General features: G+C 41.7%; 1 protein-coding gene across 5 annotated transcripts in view; it reads right to left on the bottom strand.

The window, feature by feature from the left end:
- Positions 1–9,649, bottom strand: part of SLC18A2 (solute carrier family 18 member A2) — a 30,839-nt gene extending 21,190 nt beyond the window's left edge. The window contains exons 1-3 of one of the 5 annotated variants that reach the window (XM_075108278.1): positions 9,566–9,649; positions 9,034–9,182; positions 6,896–7,247 (exon numbers count right to left, since the gene is read on the bottom strand). In XM_075108278.1, coding sequence (XP_074964379.1) covers positions 6,896–7,247; positions 9,034–9,154 — 473 coding nt within the window. In that variant the 5' untranslated portion in view covers positions 9,155–9,182; positions 9,566–9,649. Of the gene's footprint in view, positions 1–6,895; positions 7,248–9,033; positions 9,235–9,294; positions 9,353–9,469 lie in introns of those variants that run through there. The other 4 variants (XM_075108277.1, XM_075108280.1, XM_075108281.1 and 1 more) reach the window with 4 other exon arrangements.
- Positions 9,650–18,090: the final 8,441 nt, after the last annotated feature.

The following is an 18,090-nucleotide window of genomic DNA, read 5'->3' as shown; positions in this document are numbered from 1 at the left end:
TTTTTTGAACAGCTAAAACTGAAATTTCAACAAAAAAATCACAAGATAATATTTTTCACACCATGAAAAATCTACCCTAGAATCAAAACCACTACTCAGGTAGCTCTGAAGACAGTCTGTATATTTTATTCAGCGCACTTTATCCACAGCTTCTTTTTTTGTAGGATCGTACATCTTAAATATATTTGCAAAGACATTATTTAATGGGCAAATTTTTCAACAATGCATGATGCTTTTCAAAGGAGTACTGATTGACTTCAACTTCCAATGATTTGACAGTATTTGGGCATTTATATTGGCAGTATTGGCTGAAGTAGGTCAATCAAATAATGGAAGAGTCTATAATGACCCTTTTAATTTTTAATAATAGAAGTCATGACACAGGTAAACCAAAATAATTATTCTGAGCTTTGCTTCTTTGTTAATACAATTTTTATACAATTAAGGACCTTGGATAATGGAAAACTCTCTGAAGTGCAGGGCTTGATGTTCATTATATGTCTCATAGTAACATCTGTTTGAGTTTTGTGAATGAAAGAAATCTAGCATGCGCATTTCTACACACCACAGAAATCTCCAATGAAGAACAATTTTGCCTTAAATATCATTACTACATTAAAATATGACAAAAACACAGTGCACAGATTCTTCTAGTTGAAATTTGTAAGTGGGTGTTGCAAATATCCAGCAAAGACTAGTTACTGCTGTGGTACTTAACTGGACTGGTATCTCCAAAGCAAATTAAATCCCTGGCGCTATCACAGACTACCTCTGCGGCCTTAAGATAAGCATTTTAATCTCTCAGCACCTTGATACCTCACCTGTAAGAGAATAATACTAGCTTTTTTTGTCTGCTTTAAAGTGGATGATATTTCTAAGCCTTGCTGTGTGTACAGTAGGTATCAAACAATGGGATGCTGATCTTCACTGATGTTGCTATGTACATGAGGAAATAAAAAATTACCTGCAACCAACTTCCTGCCTGCCTCAGACCTGAAGTGGGCACTTTCCTTCCCAGTGGGCTCAGTTAGAAAAGACCACAGAGAGTTTGACCATAATTGCTTTGGTTTTCAATTTTTCAGTTAAAGAAAGCACTGAAGTACAGATTTAAAAAAAACCCTGCAAGCATGGCTACTGCTGTTAGTGAGCAATATGATATTTCTCTGTGGTATGAAAGCAAAAGTTGAGCATCCTTATGCCTTCTTCCATTGCAAAGTAAAGTAGAGTTACGTCTGTCAAGGCCACCCTAGACGTATCTAGGATGTACACTGTAGGGGGAAATTTTATTTCAGTGCAGAAATCAAGCCGTTCTTAAACTTGACACAGGGACCATGAGACAGAAATTTGCTCTGCTACAAGTACGCTGAATTAAAATTCAGTTATTTGCACGAAGACAAATGCCATCCAGATTGTCTCCACATTCACATTTCCATCACTAGACCAGACACGTGAGCTGTGAGATCTTCCATAAACATTTATGGGTTAAAAAAAGAGAAGGGCTCTCATACTAGTTCTAAATGATACTCCATCAAGCTAAAGCAGATTTCAATCCTCCCAATAGGCTTCCTACACTTGGAAAGTTTCTATTGGTTTAAGGCTGTAAGACACAAGTATTTTGGAAGTCACTTTTAATGTTCAATGAAATACTATTCAAGCATTGTTCTTAATTTTTGCAGTCACAGATATTATTCCTCATTTATTTTGGACAGCCAGGGTCACAGCAAGGTGTGAAGCGATACATAGCAGGGGGTGATGAGGGAAGAACTGGAGCAGAACTCAGTCCTACTCTTGCTACCCAGTAGAACATGATGCTTTATCACAAATGCTGAGGTCTAACACATACTTTTTCCTCCACACAGAAATTAAGTATTTTAGAACTAGGCTCTGTGTGGGCACAGGTAGTCATTCCAGCCAAAGTCCGCATTGCCAGTGATCCATCATACAAGATGATGCAAAGGTATACAGGTCAGCACAGGACAGGCATTTGTGCTGAATTAAACAAGTCATTATAATCCTCTGAAAAGCTAAAAATTGCCTGGAGCTTCACCCACAATTTGGTGATGCACAATTCTGGTGTGCTGCCCCTGCATGAGACTGCTGAACCTCTTGGAGGCATGGCTGCTCTTGCTCAGGGGTCAGTCTTACCCCCATCCAGCTGACATTTAGTTAGATATGCAGATTGTCCATTCCTGCATAACCTTAGTAAACCTTGCCTTTTAATAAACCCTGCCTCCTCCTGAGATAGCAGCATTAATTAGTTGACAGTTGCACTACCACGAATGTCTAATCTGCAGCTGCATTCCCTAATCTGTACAACAGACATTAGAGAGCACAGACTGGGAGTTTTTGCTGAACAATTACACTGTATAACACAAATAATCACAAAAAGGAGGGACACTACTTGTAACAGCCAACTATTTGGTGATTCTGTCCCTTGGTCCTGGGCCATTCATGTTCTTGCCATGTGAAACCTGTGAATATGCATTTTCTACTTCTTGGTCATGACATGACATACTCCACAGCTATCTCTAAATTTTGTTCCTGTGCAGCACAATAGAGCATTACAGCCTGTCTTGTCTCTTCTTTTTCCTCTTTACCATGCTCAAGTGTATCATTTTCTTGGGCACTCCTTTCAAAAACTTCCAAGAGAATCTGAAGCAGAGTCCAGCACGTTTCACAAAGGCTACCTGCAGCTGAGAGTGCTTCCTACAAGTGTTTCTGACCTCCAAAAAAGCCAGAGTCATTAGCTGAAGGAGGGAGAGGAAAGGCTGTCACTGATGGAGAATGCCTAAATTACTCCATTTCAGTGCCATGTTGGCCCCAGATTGCAGGACTGTTTGGAAGTGGGTTATACCCACTAATAAGGTTACCCTACAATAAGGCAACTGATTGATGGGTGCAGTGCAGCTGTAAAATAAAGGTTACACGGACCAGGTTAGCAGCTGAGGATGATTAAGGCCTAATCATCCATCCATTACAGTGGTGCAAATCCACTGATTTCTGCTTGTTGTTATACAGCTACACCAGTACCACTGTGAGCAGCCCTTGTCAAGTCTGTCCTGGTTGGCACTCTGGCTATCTTCTTCACTGCCAGTGAGGACTGGGGAGGATGTATGGCAAGAAGACTATTTTCCTTGAGGTTATGAACCAATGAACTGCTGAATGTGTGAAGGTAGGGAAGAACATGCAAGGTCAGCAGGGACAAGGGCTGTGGTCCACGCACTCTCCACCTCCATGCTGTAGCACAGGGTAGGCAGAGAGGCTTTGTCCAGCCTGCAGAACTGGTCATTTCAACCACCTGCCAAAATCTGAAAGGAAAGCTTTCATAGGAACTGAACTAAATAGTTTTGTAGCTAAGTAGTTACAAATGTTATTCATTTCTCTGCCTCATTCTTTGCATGTGCCTTGTTCATGAACGTATTGTGGTACTAGCCACTCTCATGCAAAGTTCAAAGCTGTAGTCAGGCTGGTGTAAAAATTATTATAAAAATATCTGTTCATTTTTTAATTATTTTTGAGACAATATGGATAAGCACAAGGTTAAAACTATGTATTTTTTCAGACTGATAAATAAAGGGAGGGAGAGACACAGCAGGGGAGACATTCATTGGCTCTATAGGATTGTGGGGCTAGCACAGCTGCGCTCACAGCCTCACTCATAGAGCTTGGTAAGAGTTTGAAAAAAATAACAGAGCAAATCAGTCAGTTATACTGGGCACAGCAGCCTTTTGCCTACTCTCTTCACTGGAAAGGATTAGGCAGAGCCTTCAGTCTCCCCTTGCCAGTGCATCCTCCTCACAAAGTGCCCTGTATCAAGTGCTGTGCTATTTGTATAGTTTCTTACCAATTTCACTACAAGAAAAAACATAATGTGCATCTGACATACAAAACCTTATCAGCTCTGCCCTGAAACTGTGCCATGGTTGGAACTGTGTTGTTGACATCCCACAGCAAAGCCATCATCTAGCCTTTCCTTTGCTAGGACTTTCATGAATTGTGAACCAGCTCACTAAGCCAGGTGTGCGTTTTTTCCCAGCACTCCATGGAAAGAGCTGGGCTTTAAATAAGAAATATTTTTAGCAGAACTTACTTCTTGAATGAAACCAATTTGAAATGTATTCCTAAAAATCTACACCTCCAGTAGTTATAGAAAAAGGGGAAAAAAAGCCTACAGAACTTCCAGAAAACCTAAAATAAAGTAATAATTGGCAGACTTGTATGAATAGAACATCCCATTTCATCCTGTCAAACTCAAGCATTCAAAGCCAGTGCCTACCAAAAGCCAGCAACTCCATACCTGATTAATAATCTAAACCACTCCTGAACAACTATATTTGGCTGAAAAATAAAAACTAAGAACCGTGTGTCACCTATTTGAAAAAGAAACTTGCTAGGCATCTTAACAAACTGCACGCTAATCTTGAACTGAGCAACTGATTCTCCTTAAGCTGTGATATTTTGCTGAAATTTTGCAAAAGTAACGGCAATAACAATTATCACTGAACAGATTATCAGTGTTAAGGAAGAGTCTTTGTAATGATAACTCAGATATTTTCTGTTTCATTTATAATAATCACAGTTTTTGCACTGCTTTTTAACTGATCATATACACATTGTAATTAGGAAATACTGACTTCAGGGGTTTTTTTTGCCAATGGTTTCTACAGTTAATTGATAAATGTGTTAACTGATATTTCCCACTAAACATTTCTCAGAAGAAAGGCAGATACTGGTACCAAGATACAAATAACGCTTAAAGGAAACCCAGTAATCTTTAAATCTAATTTAGGGCCACTTTGCCACTAAGGCATTAATTTCTGCTGTATGAGAAAAGAGTCTGTTGCGCAGGACACTGGGACGATGCGCTCCTTGTTTTTTCTTCTCATGCTTGTTGGGCATCTGAGCTTGCAAACCTGCCCCTGTGATGGCAATCACACTCAGCCCTGTGCAAAAAACCTGTAGGAAGTTTCCAGGAGGAAATTCAGCTCACAGCACTGACGTTCACACTGGTGTGTTGCCACCCTGCTCCTGACAGCGGCAAAGGGAGATGCTACAGGAACATCTACTGCCCCACTGTCAAACCTAGGGATGTATCACGCATGTCCTGGCAGCTGGCTCCAGGGGAGAGGTGTCACCCTGTGCCTTGGCGTGGGCAGCACCAGGCTCGGTCCTGAGATGCGCAGGCACCTGGAGAGGCCTCAGCAGGGACATGCACCCGCTTATTTAAGCATGAAGAAAGAGCGGAGGTCATATTACAAAATGAGGTAACTGTGCTATTGAAAAAATCACTGACAACGTGGAGTGTACTCTCATGGTTTGGCAGGTTGTGGAAATGATGATCGTAACAGAGGAAAGTAAATATCAATAGGGCAATAATTTAGACATTTAGGAAAATCCAGAAAAATACCTAAAGAACTATTGTGAAAATACTATTTGATGTTATGTTACTTTGCCTGTGGATAAGCTATCATATCCTCACAAAACGATACAGAAAATCCAGTAACAAGAATCTGTTTTCCTCCTCAACTTGCAGCAATATTTGTAGAAAAGCAGTTTTGCAGTGGTGTACTTACACCTGTGCAGGTGGTATGCAGTAGGAAATAAGGGGAAACGCGAGAGAAATTAAACTATCTCATTTAGAGCTTTTGTGTTTAGATCAGTTCCACAGATTGTATAAGGGATTTGAATTCATAACACTGTGAGTCAAACCGCCGCTTAGCCCTCAGCTGGATACTCTTCTCTCAGATTGAAGTGAAACACTCAGACTATATATATATATTTAAAAGCTATAAAACCTAAGAAAAGTAGTTTTGGCTTCAAAATCTGAAATATCTAGTGTTAACGGTTTTACAAGGACAAATTTCAGCCACATATTATTTTCTGAGAGGAAAAAATCTTCTTTATAAAAATAGCTTAAACAAGAAATATGAAAATTAGTGATCTGACTAAATACAATTTGTTTCCTGCAGAGTTTCGTCTCATATTCTGTTTAGGAGGACTGCAGCTGCTTCTGTGGGGAAAAGTCACACAAAACACTAACAATTAAATCAGATTAATCATTAATATAAACAATTTAAATGATATGATAAATACTTTTTAATCTCCATGTAAACATCATGACTGCTTTGATTTTGGGGAAGAGGTAAGTCATTGATGTCAGTGCTTATACCCTTGATACTGGCTGAAATAGATTTTCTATAAAGCACCATTTAAACGCATTTCATTCAAGACGTATATATGCAAGAATTTAGAGACAACAGTTTGAAGGCTGGGGTAGATCATGTACTGATGGAAATCTGTGATCCACTGAACTCGGCGATGAACACGGCATCAGCAAAGTTTGACACTAGTTCATTTTTTTACACAAAGTCCCCACTGATTCTTACCTCAGATGACTCCAAATCATTGAATACCAAATCGCACCAAGAGCTGTGCATCTCTCTGAAAGCAAGGGGGGGATCTAAACCCTGCCTACAGTCTCAATATCACGCTTGCCTAACATAGGTATAACAGTTATATCATCAATTCACAGTGCTTCGTAAATGTTATGTTGTAGTGTCTTTTGGCCCCATATAGCTGTATTGAAGATGTTTCAACACCATTTCAGCAGAAGTTTCTATAAAAACCTGAGGTCTCAGTAGCTGGAGGAAATGTGTATGATACTGAATGTATCAGATGGTTCATGTGCTGCTTAACAATTTATTTTGGAAAGGATGTAGGTGTTTTTCTAAACGTGTTCATCAAACATATTTCACTAAAATATTCGTCCAGATAAAGTAAGAAGGCCACTAGGCCAGGGTCACAATATAATTAAAAATACTTTGTTTGAAATACTAGTCTGGACTAAAACATCAGTCTAAATTCCTAACTGAGTAACGTAGCAGAAATAACATACCTGTTTGTCAGTGGCCCTATGAAGGGGTTAGTGATTAGCTGCACTGTTGCTTTTGAAGCAAACAGGAGACCGACTTGAACATTTTCATTCAGCAGGTCCTTATCTTCCTTAGGGCAGTCAGATGGGGAAGCAGTCACATTTACTATCATTTGTTCTGTCTGAGTATGATGCAGCTCTCTGAGTCGTGTCTTATCAGATTCGTTTCCAGTAACCATCGTTGAATTGTCGTAGTAGGAGAAGATGCTCTGAAAATTGTCCATCACTGTTGAGACTACAGTTGGCTTAGTAGTCTGGATTTCTGTGGCATTTTTCTCATGTTTGATGCTGTAAAGGTAACTGGGAATTATTGGCACTGGAAAAACAAATAGAATATATTGGCATCTTACTATCAGGTTATTTGTAAATGGAATCACCAAATTTTCTTTTTTGCTTTGCCATCGATTAGGAAACACAGACTTTACAGAGCACATCAGTAAGGATTTTGAACAGTGGAAACATAGAACTGAAATATAAGTTTACTCATGGGAAAAAAACCACACCCATAACTCAGAAGGGCAGTTTAAAACAAAAAGTTCTTTTACATTAGTCTTTATTTTCTGCCAGTTTTCATAAACATAAGACTTTCTATACAGACATCGTTCAGAAAGCAAAATATAAGTAGCATCAAAGCCCATGCCTGAAGAGTCTCTTTGTTGCACACAACTGCACAAATCCATTTATTAGATTGTGAAAACACAAAAGGTGAGAAAAGCATCAAATCTATTATTAAACCATATATATAAAATACAAATATTAAAAAATGGAATAAAACACATTTCTAAAATAAACCACAAAAATATTGATAAATAACAGCCGTAAGAAGGAAAAAACCGTAACACTTCCATATTAAGTAATCAAAACTAATGTGTTGATGTTTGCATATCTCATTATTTTTTAAAAATTTACATTGAAAATGAACTCTATCCCAGCCAAAAGCATGACAAAAGATCATTCAGGAGGGACCTTCTTTAGATGCTTTAGGATCTTAGCTGCAATTTAATTGCATTAATATGTATCTCAGAAATTAACATTTCAGAATATGTGAAACAGATGTCACGTCCATTCAGTTTAGCACTTATGACAGAATATCCTCTCCTTGTCTTGCATCTCTTTGTGAAAAAAACCACTCTTTCAGTAAGTCTGGAAACTATAATAATTTCTAGGGCTTCTAGCATACATATTGCTGAATACGTAATTAAATATTAATAACTTTATAAGGAATCATACTCATGTTAAAAAAACCTCAAAAATTGACTTGCTGAAAATATATATGCTTTTAGTTAAGATCTACATTGTGGCATCAGCTTTTAAGCTGAAGTCGCCCATGAAATTCAGGAGTGTGGTTCAGAAGCTGGCACTGCAGCATCGTGCGAGAGCCGGCTCTGCACAGCCCGATTCACTTACGAGAGAAGCATGTGCATTCGTGTGTGCGCGTCCACAAACCACCAACCTCTCTGAACCCTTTTCTTTAAATTCATATAAACGTTTGAAGGTGAGAACTTCCAAAATTACCAGTGAAAAATGTGTTTTATTTGAGTAGATTCCTAAATCTTGACACGATGCTGGTAAAGCCAGTAAAAGTTGCATCTTCGACTTCGATCAAAACTTGGATTATTTTATTAAACCAACTCATAGAAGTGCTTTCCTTAAAGCCCACTTAGACAGTTTTCTCACTAACCTATCAAATTTAGAGCAGAGTGGGGAGAAAGGAAATATCGCAAGGAAACAGGCATCTCCAGTGTTATCTAGCCTGTTGGTTCAGTTGTGTGACCACAGGAGAAAAAACGATGATGAGCTAAAAATACTGTCATCTGTCATTCATGAAGTATAAGTGGCGTCTAGTAGAAAGAAGGAATTGTGAAGACCTTTTTATACCATTCCTTATGCTGCGTTTAACATAGAAATAAAGTGAGACTGATGCATACGGCAGTGTGTTTGCTATTCCTAGAATATAATTCGTGTTTAAAAAAAAAATCAGCGCTTGAAAATGTTTGGTTTGAGAGCATTAATCATGCGTTCAGGGAGTACATCTGTCACCGAAGATTATTTCTGGCATAAATCGGGACGGGAAGAAAACAACCAAAAACCGTGCTACCTACCGACTACCGTAAGCAGCATGTTGTCCAGCAGCAAGGCGATGAACACGATGAGCAGGATCAGTTTTCTGGACTGCCGGCTCTCCCGCAGCCAGCGGAAGAGGCTGAGCTCGCCCCAAGCCATGCTCCCGGCCCCGCGCCGCCGGCTCTGCCTGCGGGGAGACAAAGGCCATCAGGGGCGGCAGCTCCGCGCCCCCCCGGCGCCCGCAGGAGCCTCGCAGCCCCCCGGACCCGCACCGCGACCCCCGCCGCGCCGCGCCGCACCCGTCGCCCACCGCCCGGCTCCTCCCGGCCGCCCACAGCCCGACTCCTCCCGGCTCCCCCCGCCTCCCCCCGGCCGCCCACCGCCCGGCTCCTCCCGGTTCCCCCCGGCCGCCCACCGCCCGGCTCCTCCCGGCTCCCCCCGGCCGACTCCGCCCGGCTCCCCCCAGCCGCCCACCGCCCGGCTCCCGGCGCAGGTCCCCGTCCAGCCGCACGCTGCCAGCCGGCCGGGCAGGAGCGGGGAGGAGGAAGAGGAGGAGGTGGAAGGCGGCACCTCTGGTCCCCGTGCGAACCCGGGGAGCGCTGGAAGCGGCGCTGGGTGGCGGGGCGGGGGGGCCCACACCCCTTCCTGTCCGCTCCCCGGGCCGCGGTGCCCCGGCGCAGGCAGCGATGGTGCGGGCAGGGTTCCCTGCCTGCGGCTCCCGGCCGCGCCGCCGCCTCGCTGTGCCCGTCGAGAGGGGTCGAAACACGCACAGAGGGCAAAAAAAGTTGCTGCTCTTACGAGCTTACGCTTGAACACGCGAGCAGTCTGCCCCATCGGCGAGCCAAGGCGAAATAGTGCCACTGATCGATTCTGTTCCTAAAATTATGAATTTGCACCGTTTGGCATTTAATTTGCTCGTTTTTCTTGTCTGCTCTGCGCAGAATTCCGAGTGTCGTACCCCGCCTGTGACATTTGGTCCTCATCATTACAAATTATTTTTCTTCTCAGTCTGTGTTAGAAATCAGATTAACTGCGTTGAACTGATCAAGACACACGTTTTAACAACGATTTGCATTTAAATAGTAAAAAAAACCCATTGTCTTTCATATCACGCAGTGCACCGCTTCCCTTTAGCCACCCAGTACTCAGCTTTGGAAACTGTTCTTGGTTTCACAGTCTTCACTGAGCTTCACTTTCAGTAAAGCCTACTGATGAGTTCAATGGTCCCAGAACCAAACAAGCTGAGGACATAATCACGGTGCAAATCTTTTATTTCTTTAACTACACTGCCTGCTGTGTGTGCTAACCTGTTCAGTGGTTTCCATTTCTGATGTGATGCAATGTCATTGCTAATGCAGGTTTCTTAGGAAGCGGTGCTCAAACTCACGCTGGTGCTTCTGTGGCAGCAGTCATTTCAATGCTGTGAACACCCAGGTTCAGCACTAACAAAAGACATTTACACTGGGAAGTTTTGCCAGTGTGAGGTAAATGTCTATGGCCCAAATTGCTCTCTTAGGTCCCGATCCATCTCTGGATGAAGTTTAATAGGCCTTGGGAATGGGAATAAATTTTCACTACGGGGTGTTATTGGCTATGCACAGATTTTTCTAAAAATAAAGAAAAATGGGAGAGGGTATGCTGATAGCACAGCTCACTTTTGTTTGCATACAGGTAGCTTTGATTTTATTTGACATGTCCATCATGGATTGTTTTCTTATGTGATCTATTATTCCAGTACATGATAAATAACAAGCAAGGCTATTTACAAGCTATTGATTCTTGAATATTGGCTTATAAATGGTTTGTTTTTTCCAAACTTTTTAAACCAACAACCTCAGGACTTGGACACATTCATGAGTGAAGTTGATTTTCCAAAACTGAGCTTCTGCTTCTGTACTCAGAAGAAATAGAAAAGTGTGATCTACTGGACTGGGGAGAAATGTTTCATCTTCCAATTATCAGATCCTGAAGGCACTTGACAGCAAAGTGCACTGTTTTGTTGAGAACTTGTGTGCACTGAAGTAGGAGAAGTGGAACACTGGCTCTGGTGAGCAGCAGAGGCAGCATTAATAGGGAATGCATGTCAGTGAAATGTCAATAGCAACATTCTGCCAGGAAAACATGGGTCTGCGTATTCTGTGTTCCCAGCAGTTCACAGGAGAGTTAACTGACAGCGGTGCTGCTGTTCCTGTCACCTGTCAGAAAGCAGATGTGGAGAGAAAGAAGATGCTTTTCCAGACATTTCTGATGAGGGACATGATTGCAGAAGCGACTTGCTTCTCTCTCTGTATCATCTACGTGACAAGGTGAACTCGCCTTCCCCCTGCCTCCCCTCCCAGTCCTTTTTTCTAGAGCATTTCTCCTCTTCATCTGTCTGTCGCTGTGGTGCTGACACTCATGCTGACAGCATCTGGCCACTTTGCTTTGCTGGACTTTACATCACTCCTCTTTTCTACTGTTCTAGTTTCTCTTGCCTTCACTCAAATGATTGTTTAATAAATAATGCTAAAATATATATGCAAAATCATGCCTGTGCTATTAGCATGGATAAGCATGAGAGCAGTTGAGTACGTGTATTTGCATGCAAAGATGCCTACTCGTGAACGGATACTATTTCTTTAGTAATGTAGCCGATGAAATTGTGGGTACCTCTAGGAAATGAGCAGGAACCTCCTAGGTTTGCTGCTCTGCAGGTGTAAGCTGTATTCAGGCAAATAGTGATTCCTTCACTAATATTTATCTTTGATCAGGGCTCTTTGTGTCTACTGAATAACAGGCAGAAAAGGAATAGGACCACAGCCAAATCAGCAACTACTTTTCGGAAGCTGTTGATGATTTGGTTTTCACAAAATCACAGAATGGTGGGGGTTGGAAGGGACCTCTGGAGATCACCCCGTCCAACCCCCTACCTGAGCAGGCACACCCAGAGCAGGGGGCATGGGAACGTGTCCAGGTGGGGTGTGAATGTCTCCAGGGAAGGGACTCCGCAGCCTCACTGGGCAGCCTGTGCCGCTGCTTTGTGTTTTCCTATTGAACTTTTTACTATTATATAATTGTTAATTGAAATTTGTCAAAAAGGAGGGAAGAAAAGCTGTGGGATTTTTTTCCAGTTGTTATCTGAGCTTTCAACAGAACTGTTGAGCAAAATTTCATGCTTTGAAAAATGCTGGTCAGCTCCACCTCTTTTGTTAAGTCTTTACCTTTTATTTGATTTAATTATTCTTTATACACATGCTTATTGTAACCAGGTTTAATAATATTATCACTTTATTAATTTTGGATAAGAAATAACTATAAACTCTGAAATGAATTCCAAAAAGCATATATTTATTTAGACATCAAAATTCTGAGGACTTATCAATACTCTCTTCTGAGTGAAACACCCCATAGCCATTAAGGCATAGTCTTAAAGGCACAGAGCATCATAAAGCTAGTGATTAAAAAAAAAATCTTCTAATGTGGTGTCTGACTCTCGGGCTTTGGCAGACTGAATGGTAGACTCTCCTGAATCACCTCTGCGGTGCCATGGAGCCTGCAGAGCCAAGTGAGCTATGCAGTCAAATAAAATAGTCATAAACACAGAGGCAATGATACTGCAAATGATCACCAGCCTGGAAATGATGTGGAGAATAGTACTTAATAGTGGTCAACATTTTGACCTCAGCTGAAAATTCCTCTGTGGCAAGATGTCCTGGATGCTGTCATGGGAAGTGGCATGATGTCATCACAAGCACCAGGGAGAAGTGACATTTTGCTTGTTTGCCTATAGGTTCCCTAAATGCTGAACTTCAGAAAAAAAATACACTTCTGGTTCTCACCATGCAGGCTGAGAAATACACTATCTTGCTGGCTTCTTTGGGAAAAGTAACCCCTTTTAAAGCTTTCTCTTTTTAAGATTTACATTTAGTTTTAGTGCTTGGAGTTTGATTTGCAATAATTCATAATTATCTTAGCTTTCTGTATGAATTAATCATTTGCAGTTATTGCTATTGGGGAAAAATCCTGCTATAAATAATTCTTACAATTTAAGTTGGAAGACATACCTGGCAGCTTATATTTTACTAATAACAAGTAATATACTTAGTCAGCTTTTTCAACCTTTGTAGCTCTTTCAAGATGTTTTTTCTTTGTGCCTGACAGTCATGCTACTAATTACTCTGTAGTAACACTGTGTGGTAGTTAGTTCCACTGAATAATGCATCTCCTCTTCTCCAGGCACTGAGGATATGCATTGTATTTTAATTTTCTGCCATACAGCCTACAGCAAGTATATGTGTGAACGTGTATAATTATGTTTATGAATGTTCACCGTGGCATGTAACGGTCAGAGGAGAGATAAAAAATGAAGAAATTTTGTTTTTAACTGGGTCACTTATCAGTTAATCTATAATGCTAAACATTTATTTAGCTGAACAGCTGTGTGTGTGGTAATCAGGTCTGAGACTATGAGGGGGTCATCTTTAGAGTGAGAAAGGCTCAGGGTGGAGAAGGGGAGCATGGGGGAAGAAGAGATACTGCACAGCTCACGTGCCTCTGCTAAAAAGAAGCAAAACATCACTTTGCACAGAAACAATGTTAATGTTAATGTCAGAACATAGGGCAGCCATTTTCCCATGTGCCAAGAAACTGTGGCGGGAGGTGCAGACACTTTTTTAGAGATGTAGGAAGGCTGTAGTGGAAGAGGAGTAGAAGGAGAGATGAAGATAAATAGGTGATGCTTTGTTGTGATGTTTATGGGAAGTGATAGACATCAGGAGACATACAGACATGTCATGGAGAAAATCCTGGGTGACAACACATAACGACACAGTCTGTCTCTATGCAGTAAATAAGCTAACCTGTTAAAAAGCAAAGTTTTTCAAGTTAGGGTACTTATTCTAAAATATTGTTCACACATAGTCTTGACCCAAAGGAGCAGCAGCACCCTGAGGTGCAGTCCCTTTGGGTTTTCTCCATACCATTCACACTATAAGAAAAGAATCCAAAAGCCAGTATGGTTGGGAAAGAGCATTGCAAGAGTTTCAATGAGGGTTTAAAATTTTCAGAGTGTTTCAGAACTAGGAAATTTCATTCTACAGCACAACAACCCTCCTCTAAAATTCACTTTTTAAACTATTTTGCTATTCACATTACAAATAACATTCGGCTGTTCTGGAGTTGGGGAAGTGATTGAGTAGAAAACCACTGCTTACCCTGCTCCATGTCTAAACCCCTGAAGAAAACACATAGCCTGTAAGACTTAAGCTAGCTAGTTAAAGCATGAAAACAGTATTTAGCTGTATATGGGTACAGTAGCTAAAGTAATGGCAGAATAAACGCCATTAATGCTTCATCAGTGCAACAGTCTCCTGGAATGCCTCAGGTGCATTACCCTGCCTTTTAGACTTGCTTGAAAATTTAACCTAAAGAAACCCAAAACTGATGAAGGAGGGTTCAGATATCAGCACTGGCCTTGATTTCTCCTCCTGTCTTCCAGTGCTAAGTTACTATTGCCTGTCTGTGACACGAGAGGAGGGAAGGGCAGTTCCTCTTGGTCCCACACCCCAGAATATCATCATTTCTCTGCTGGCTTTTTGCACCCAGAATAGTTTTCCTTCCTGAGAGCAAGTGCTAGCAAGAGCTGCCTGATGCTGAGGATTTAAGGTGACTGTCCTTGGGATCTGTCTGGAGAGCCGTCGCACTGCAAGATGGCCAGGGAAGCTATTTTTAGCATTTTCTGTGGCAGGCTTTGTCTAACCACTCTGGTGTTACTGACCACAGGTTAGTGATGGCGAGGTCTAGCTCTGACATGTTTCATTGCTCTGACAAGAAAAGAGGGTCTGCCAAGCACATTAAAAGCTGGAAAATAACTAGGCTAAATAACACCGTGTTTTATCTGTCCTTTCCAAGCTGGTATTCCTTTTGCAGTGAACACAGCCCTGAGGGCAACGCACTGTTAGCTCTGTGATCAATGGGAAGACATGCTGGCCTCAGTTTTACAAACCTAGTTACTTTCTTCAGAAATCTGTCTGAAACTAAAATACATCTGACCAAAAATCTTTCCTATCCCTGGAGCTTAGAGGAATTCAGTCACTGCATGTAAATTGTGTTTATATTGACCACTTACATGTCTTTTGAAACTGGTGCCTTTTAGGTGGCTTTGCAAGAAAACACAGTCCCCTCCAGGCACAAACTGTGAACTCCATATATTAAGAAATATGGTTAGTAATAAAAGTGTAGTATGTGTTTGTATTTATTTTTATGTATTTATGTATTTATACACACAGAGGCATGTGCATATAAATCGTTGCGCATGCACACACCCGCGCGTGTGTTTGTGCCTGCTTATATATGTGTGTGCATGTAAGACATCCCTGTGCACCACTTACTCGGGTAATGCGGCACAAGCCACACACCCCGGGAAGTCTGAAGGCAAAGCAGAGGGTGAGCAGGTTGAGGGGAAAGGAAACAATAGTTTCTCCTTCAGTGGCTGCGCTTCAGAGGCAAATACCTTCCTGCTTGTTTAGCCCAGGCATCAGCCTGTGCAGTAACTCAGAGCATACAGGAAGATTTAAGGTCAATTTGGTTTAAGTAGTTGTTCACCTTCAACATTTGTCAACTGGTTAAAAGATCAGCCAACGTCAATGCACACTTGTAACCCTTTGCCACAACATAGCTCTACATCAGAAAGTGTATTCAACGTCTTCTTTCTGCTGGCACATAACACATTGCCTGCATTAGCACCGATTAGTTTTGCAGAACTGGCCAAAACTGAATGCATGAACACAGGGGTCTCCTGAGCAAAAGAGACCCCAGAAGTGACGTAAGGCAAGCTTGAAGTATGCCATGCATTCACCATCAGCTGTGGTGTTGGTAGAAGAAAGGCAATGTTCAGAGACGGCAACAGTCACAAAGCCAAAAAAGTTCATGAAGTGGAACTGCAGAGGTGGGAACATATAAAGCAGGACTGCTGGGCGGGGAAGGAATTTTGCCAGGTCTTCAATCAGTTATAGGGAATGTCCTGCTTGAAGTCAACCCAAGTATCTCAATACATTCAAGAGTTAATGAAGGGGGTTATGTGTCGTGTTTGCCTCCAATGGGAGGAAATAGTTGATGGCCAGGGCAGGATCTCCTCTTTCTACGTACCTTTGAAACTTCTAGGAGTGAAGAGGTGGCTCCATACCTCCCATAGATCTGTAAACCTTCATTTAGCACAAAGAAAGATGTGCAAAGAAACATAGGAAGATGGGTAAAACACATGAAGAAGCACTTCTACCTCTTGGTTGCATTTCAGTTCAGTTGCTGGGTCATCAAAATAAAGCATAGTGTGTTGCAAGATCCTGAAAGCCATACCAGGGGTCCTGCCTTAGTAAAAGTCTTGGTTAGGTAGTTGTTGGGATTCTCCTGTCCAGGATTTTCATGCCTGCTTTCTCCCTGACAGACTGTTCACTGCAAAATCCTCCAGCATGACCAAGAAGAACTGTTTCAGGACCTGCTGGCTGGCTCAGCCATATCTGTGCACCATTGTAAAGGGACCTCCAGTTCCCCTGTAGTGGGTGGGTGTTGCTGGCACTTGATGGCACACCATATCACAAGGGCACAGCAGTCACGTCAGGGCTGCTGCAGCGGGTGGTGGGATGTGGGGGACTTCTTGTGGAGTCATTCCTTATTCTTTAACACAGTTTTAGTGCAGGTGGCTTTTGCTTGTGTAAAAAGGTTAAACCAAGCTTTCTAAAGGATGAGCTGAGTGTCAAGAAAATAAAACAAGGTTTCATATGCCATGTTTAAAAATTATGATATTATTGTAGAACCCCCCCAAATACCCAATCATCATTACTGGAAGTGGCTCCAAAAAGTTGGTCTACTTTTAACATTTACATTTAAGAGCAAACTAACATTAACATTTAACATTAACATTTAAGAGCAAATCCCATCCATTGTGGAAAGTGAGTCCTTGAATTGCCTGCCAGACCTACATCTAAGTATATTATTCTGGATTAAACCCTGTGGAAAATTCATAATGTAAACCAAGCCAACCACACAGAGCAGGTGTGACCTGCAGGCTGCTGAATACTGTGATTGCTTCCCATAGATTATAACTTTAGCAACACCTGGGCTGAATGTGCTGTACTGATGCAACAACTATATGGATTCTAATGAAATAATTATGGGATAAGAGCACAAAGAAACATTCAGAGATTGCAAGAAAACAAACAAGCATAATGCAGGGACAAAGATACTAGATTAGGTGGGAGATGAAAAAATTTTGTACGGCCTTATTTATATTGCTGGCATAAAGAAAATCTCTTCAGACCTGTATGTAATATGTTATACATAAATACAGTCAATGAGAAAAGTTAACTGCTTGGTCTGGAGGGAATCACCATTGTTTTGCAGAAGAACAAGGCCTTAAATAAAATACCCTGGTCATATGGGAATGGTGAGATGGCAGAAGAAGAGGAGAGGTCTGTGCCACCTACATCTTTCCCTTCTGGGCTCCCTGAGGGCTCAGGGGAGGGCGATGGGCGCTTTCAGAGGGCAGCTGCTCTTGCTGCCATCTGAACTGCCCTTTGCGGCAGTTCTCTCTAATCCATATGACTTGGGACAAGTCATAAACCCACGACATAATCACTTGCTGCCTCAGTATAATGTGTGTAACGCTCTTCACCTAATCTCCGGTAGCCTCACAGAGCCTTTTTAGTTGATGTATGTAAGTTATGTTTGAAAGTCTTCTGTGAAGGAAGTCATCGAATAACCAGCTTGTTTTCTTTTATTTAAAACTATCTGGCCACAAACACAAGGAAAGATTTCTAATGAACATCAGAAAAAAACAGGGAGGTGCAACTCTGCAAGTAGGAGCAATGTGGCTCTCCCAGACAAACCTATGTAGTCAATGGGTTTCCCTTTTGAAAGGTGATAGAGGTCAGGTTGAAGGATAGACTGGTCAAAGGTGCCAAGAAATAAATACATTCAAAATAAATACACACAACTCTCTCTGAAAGATCTGAAGGTTAAAAATTGACATTGGCCAGCTCTGATCCTTGCAAAATTTGGTTCTGAGTTTGTTCTGAATATTGCATTAAAATACCAGTGAAATGTGGGGTGCACGAGCTCTA

The sequence above is a fragment of the Phalacrocorax aristotelis genome, chromosome 12, assembly GCF_949628215.1.
Source record: "Phalacrocorax aristotelis chromosome 12, bGulAri2.1, whole genome shotgun sequence".
Classification (NCBI taxonomy): Eukaryota; Metazoa; Chordata; class Aves; order Suliformes; family Phalacrocoracidae; genus Phalacrocorax; species Phalacrocorax aristotelis.
Note: the sequence above shows the minus strand (reverse complement) of the source record. Positions and strands in the feature narration are given on the sequence as shown.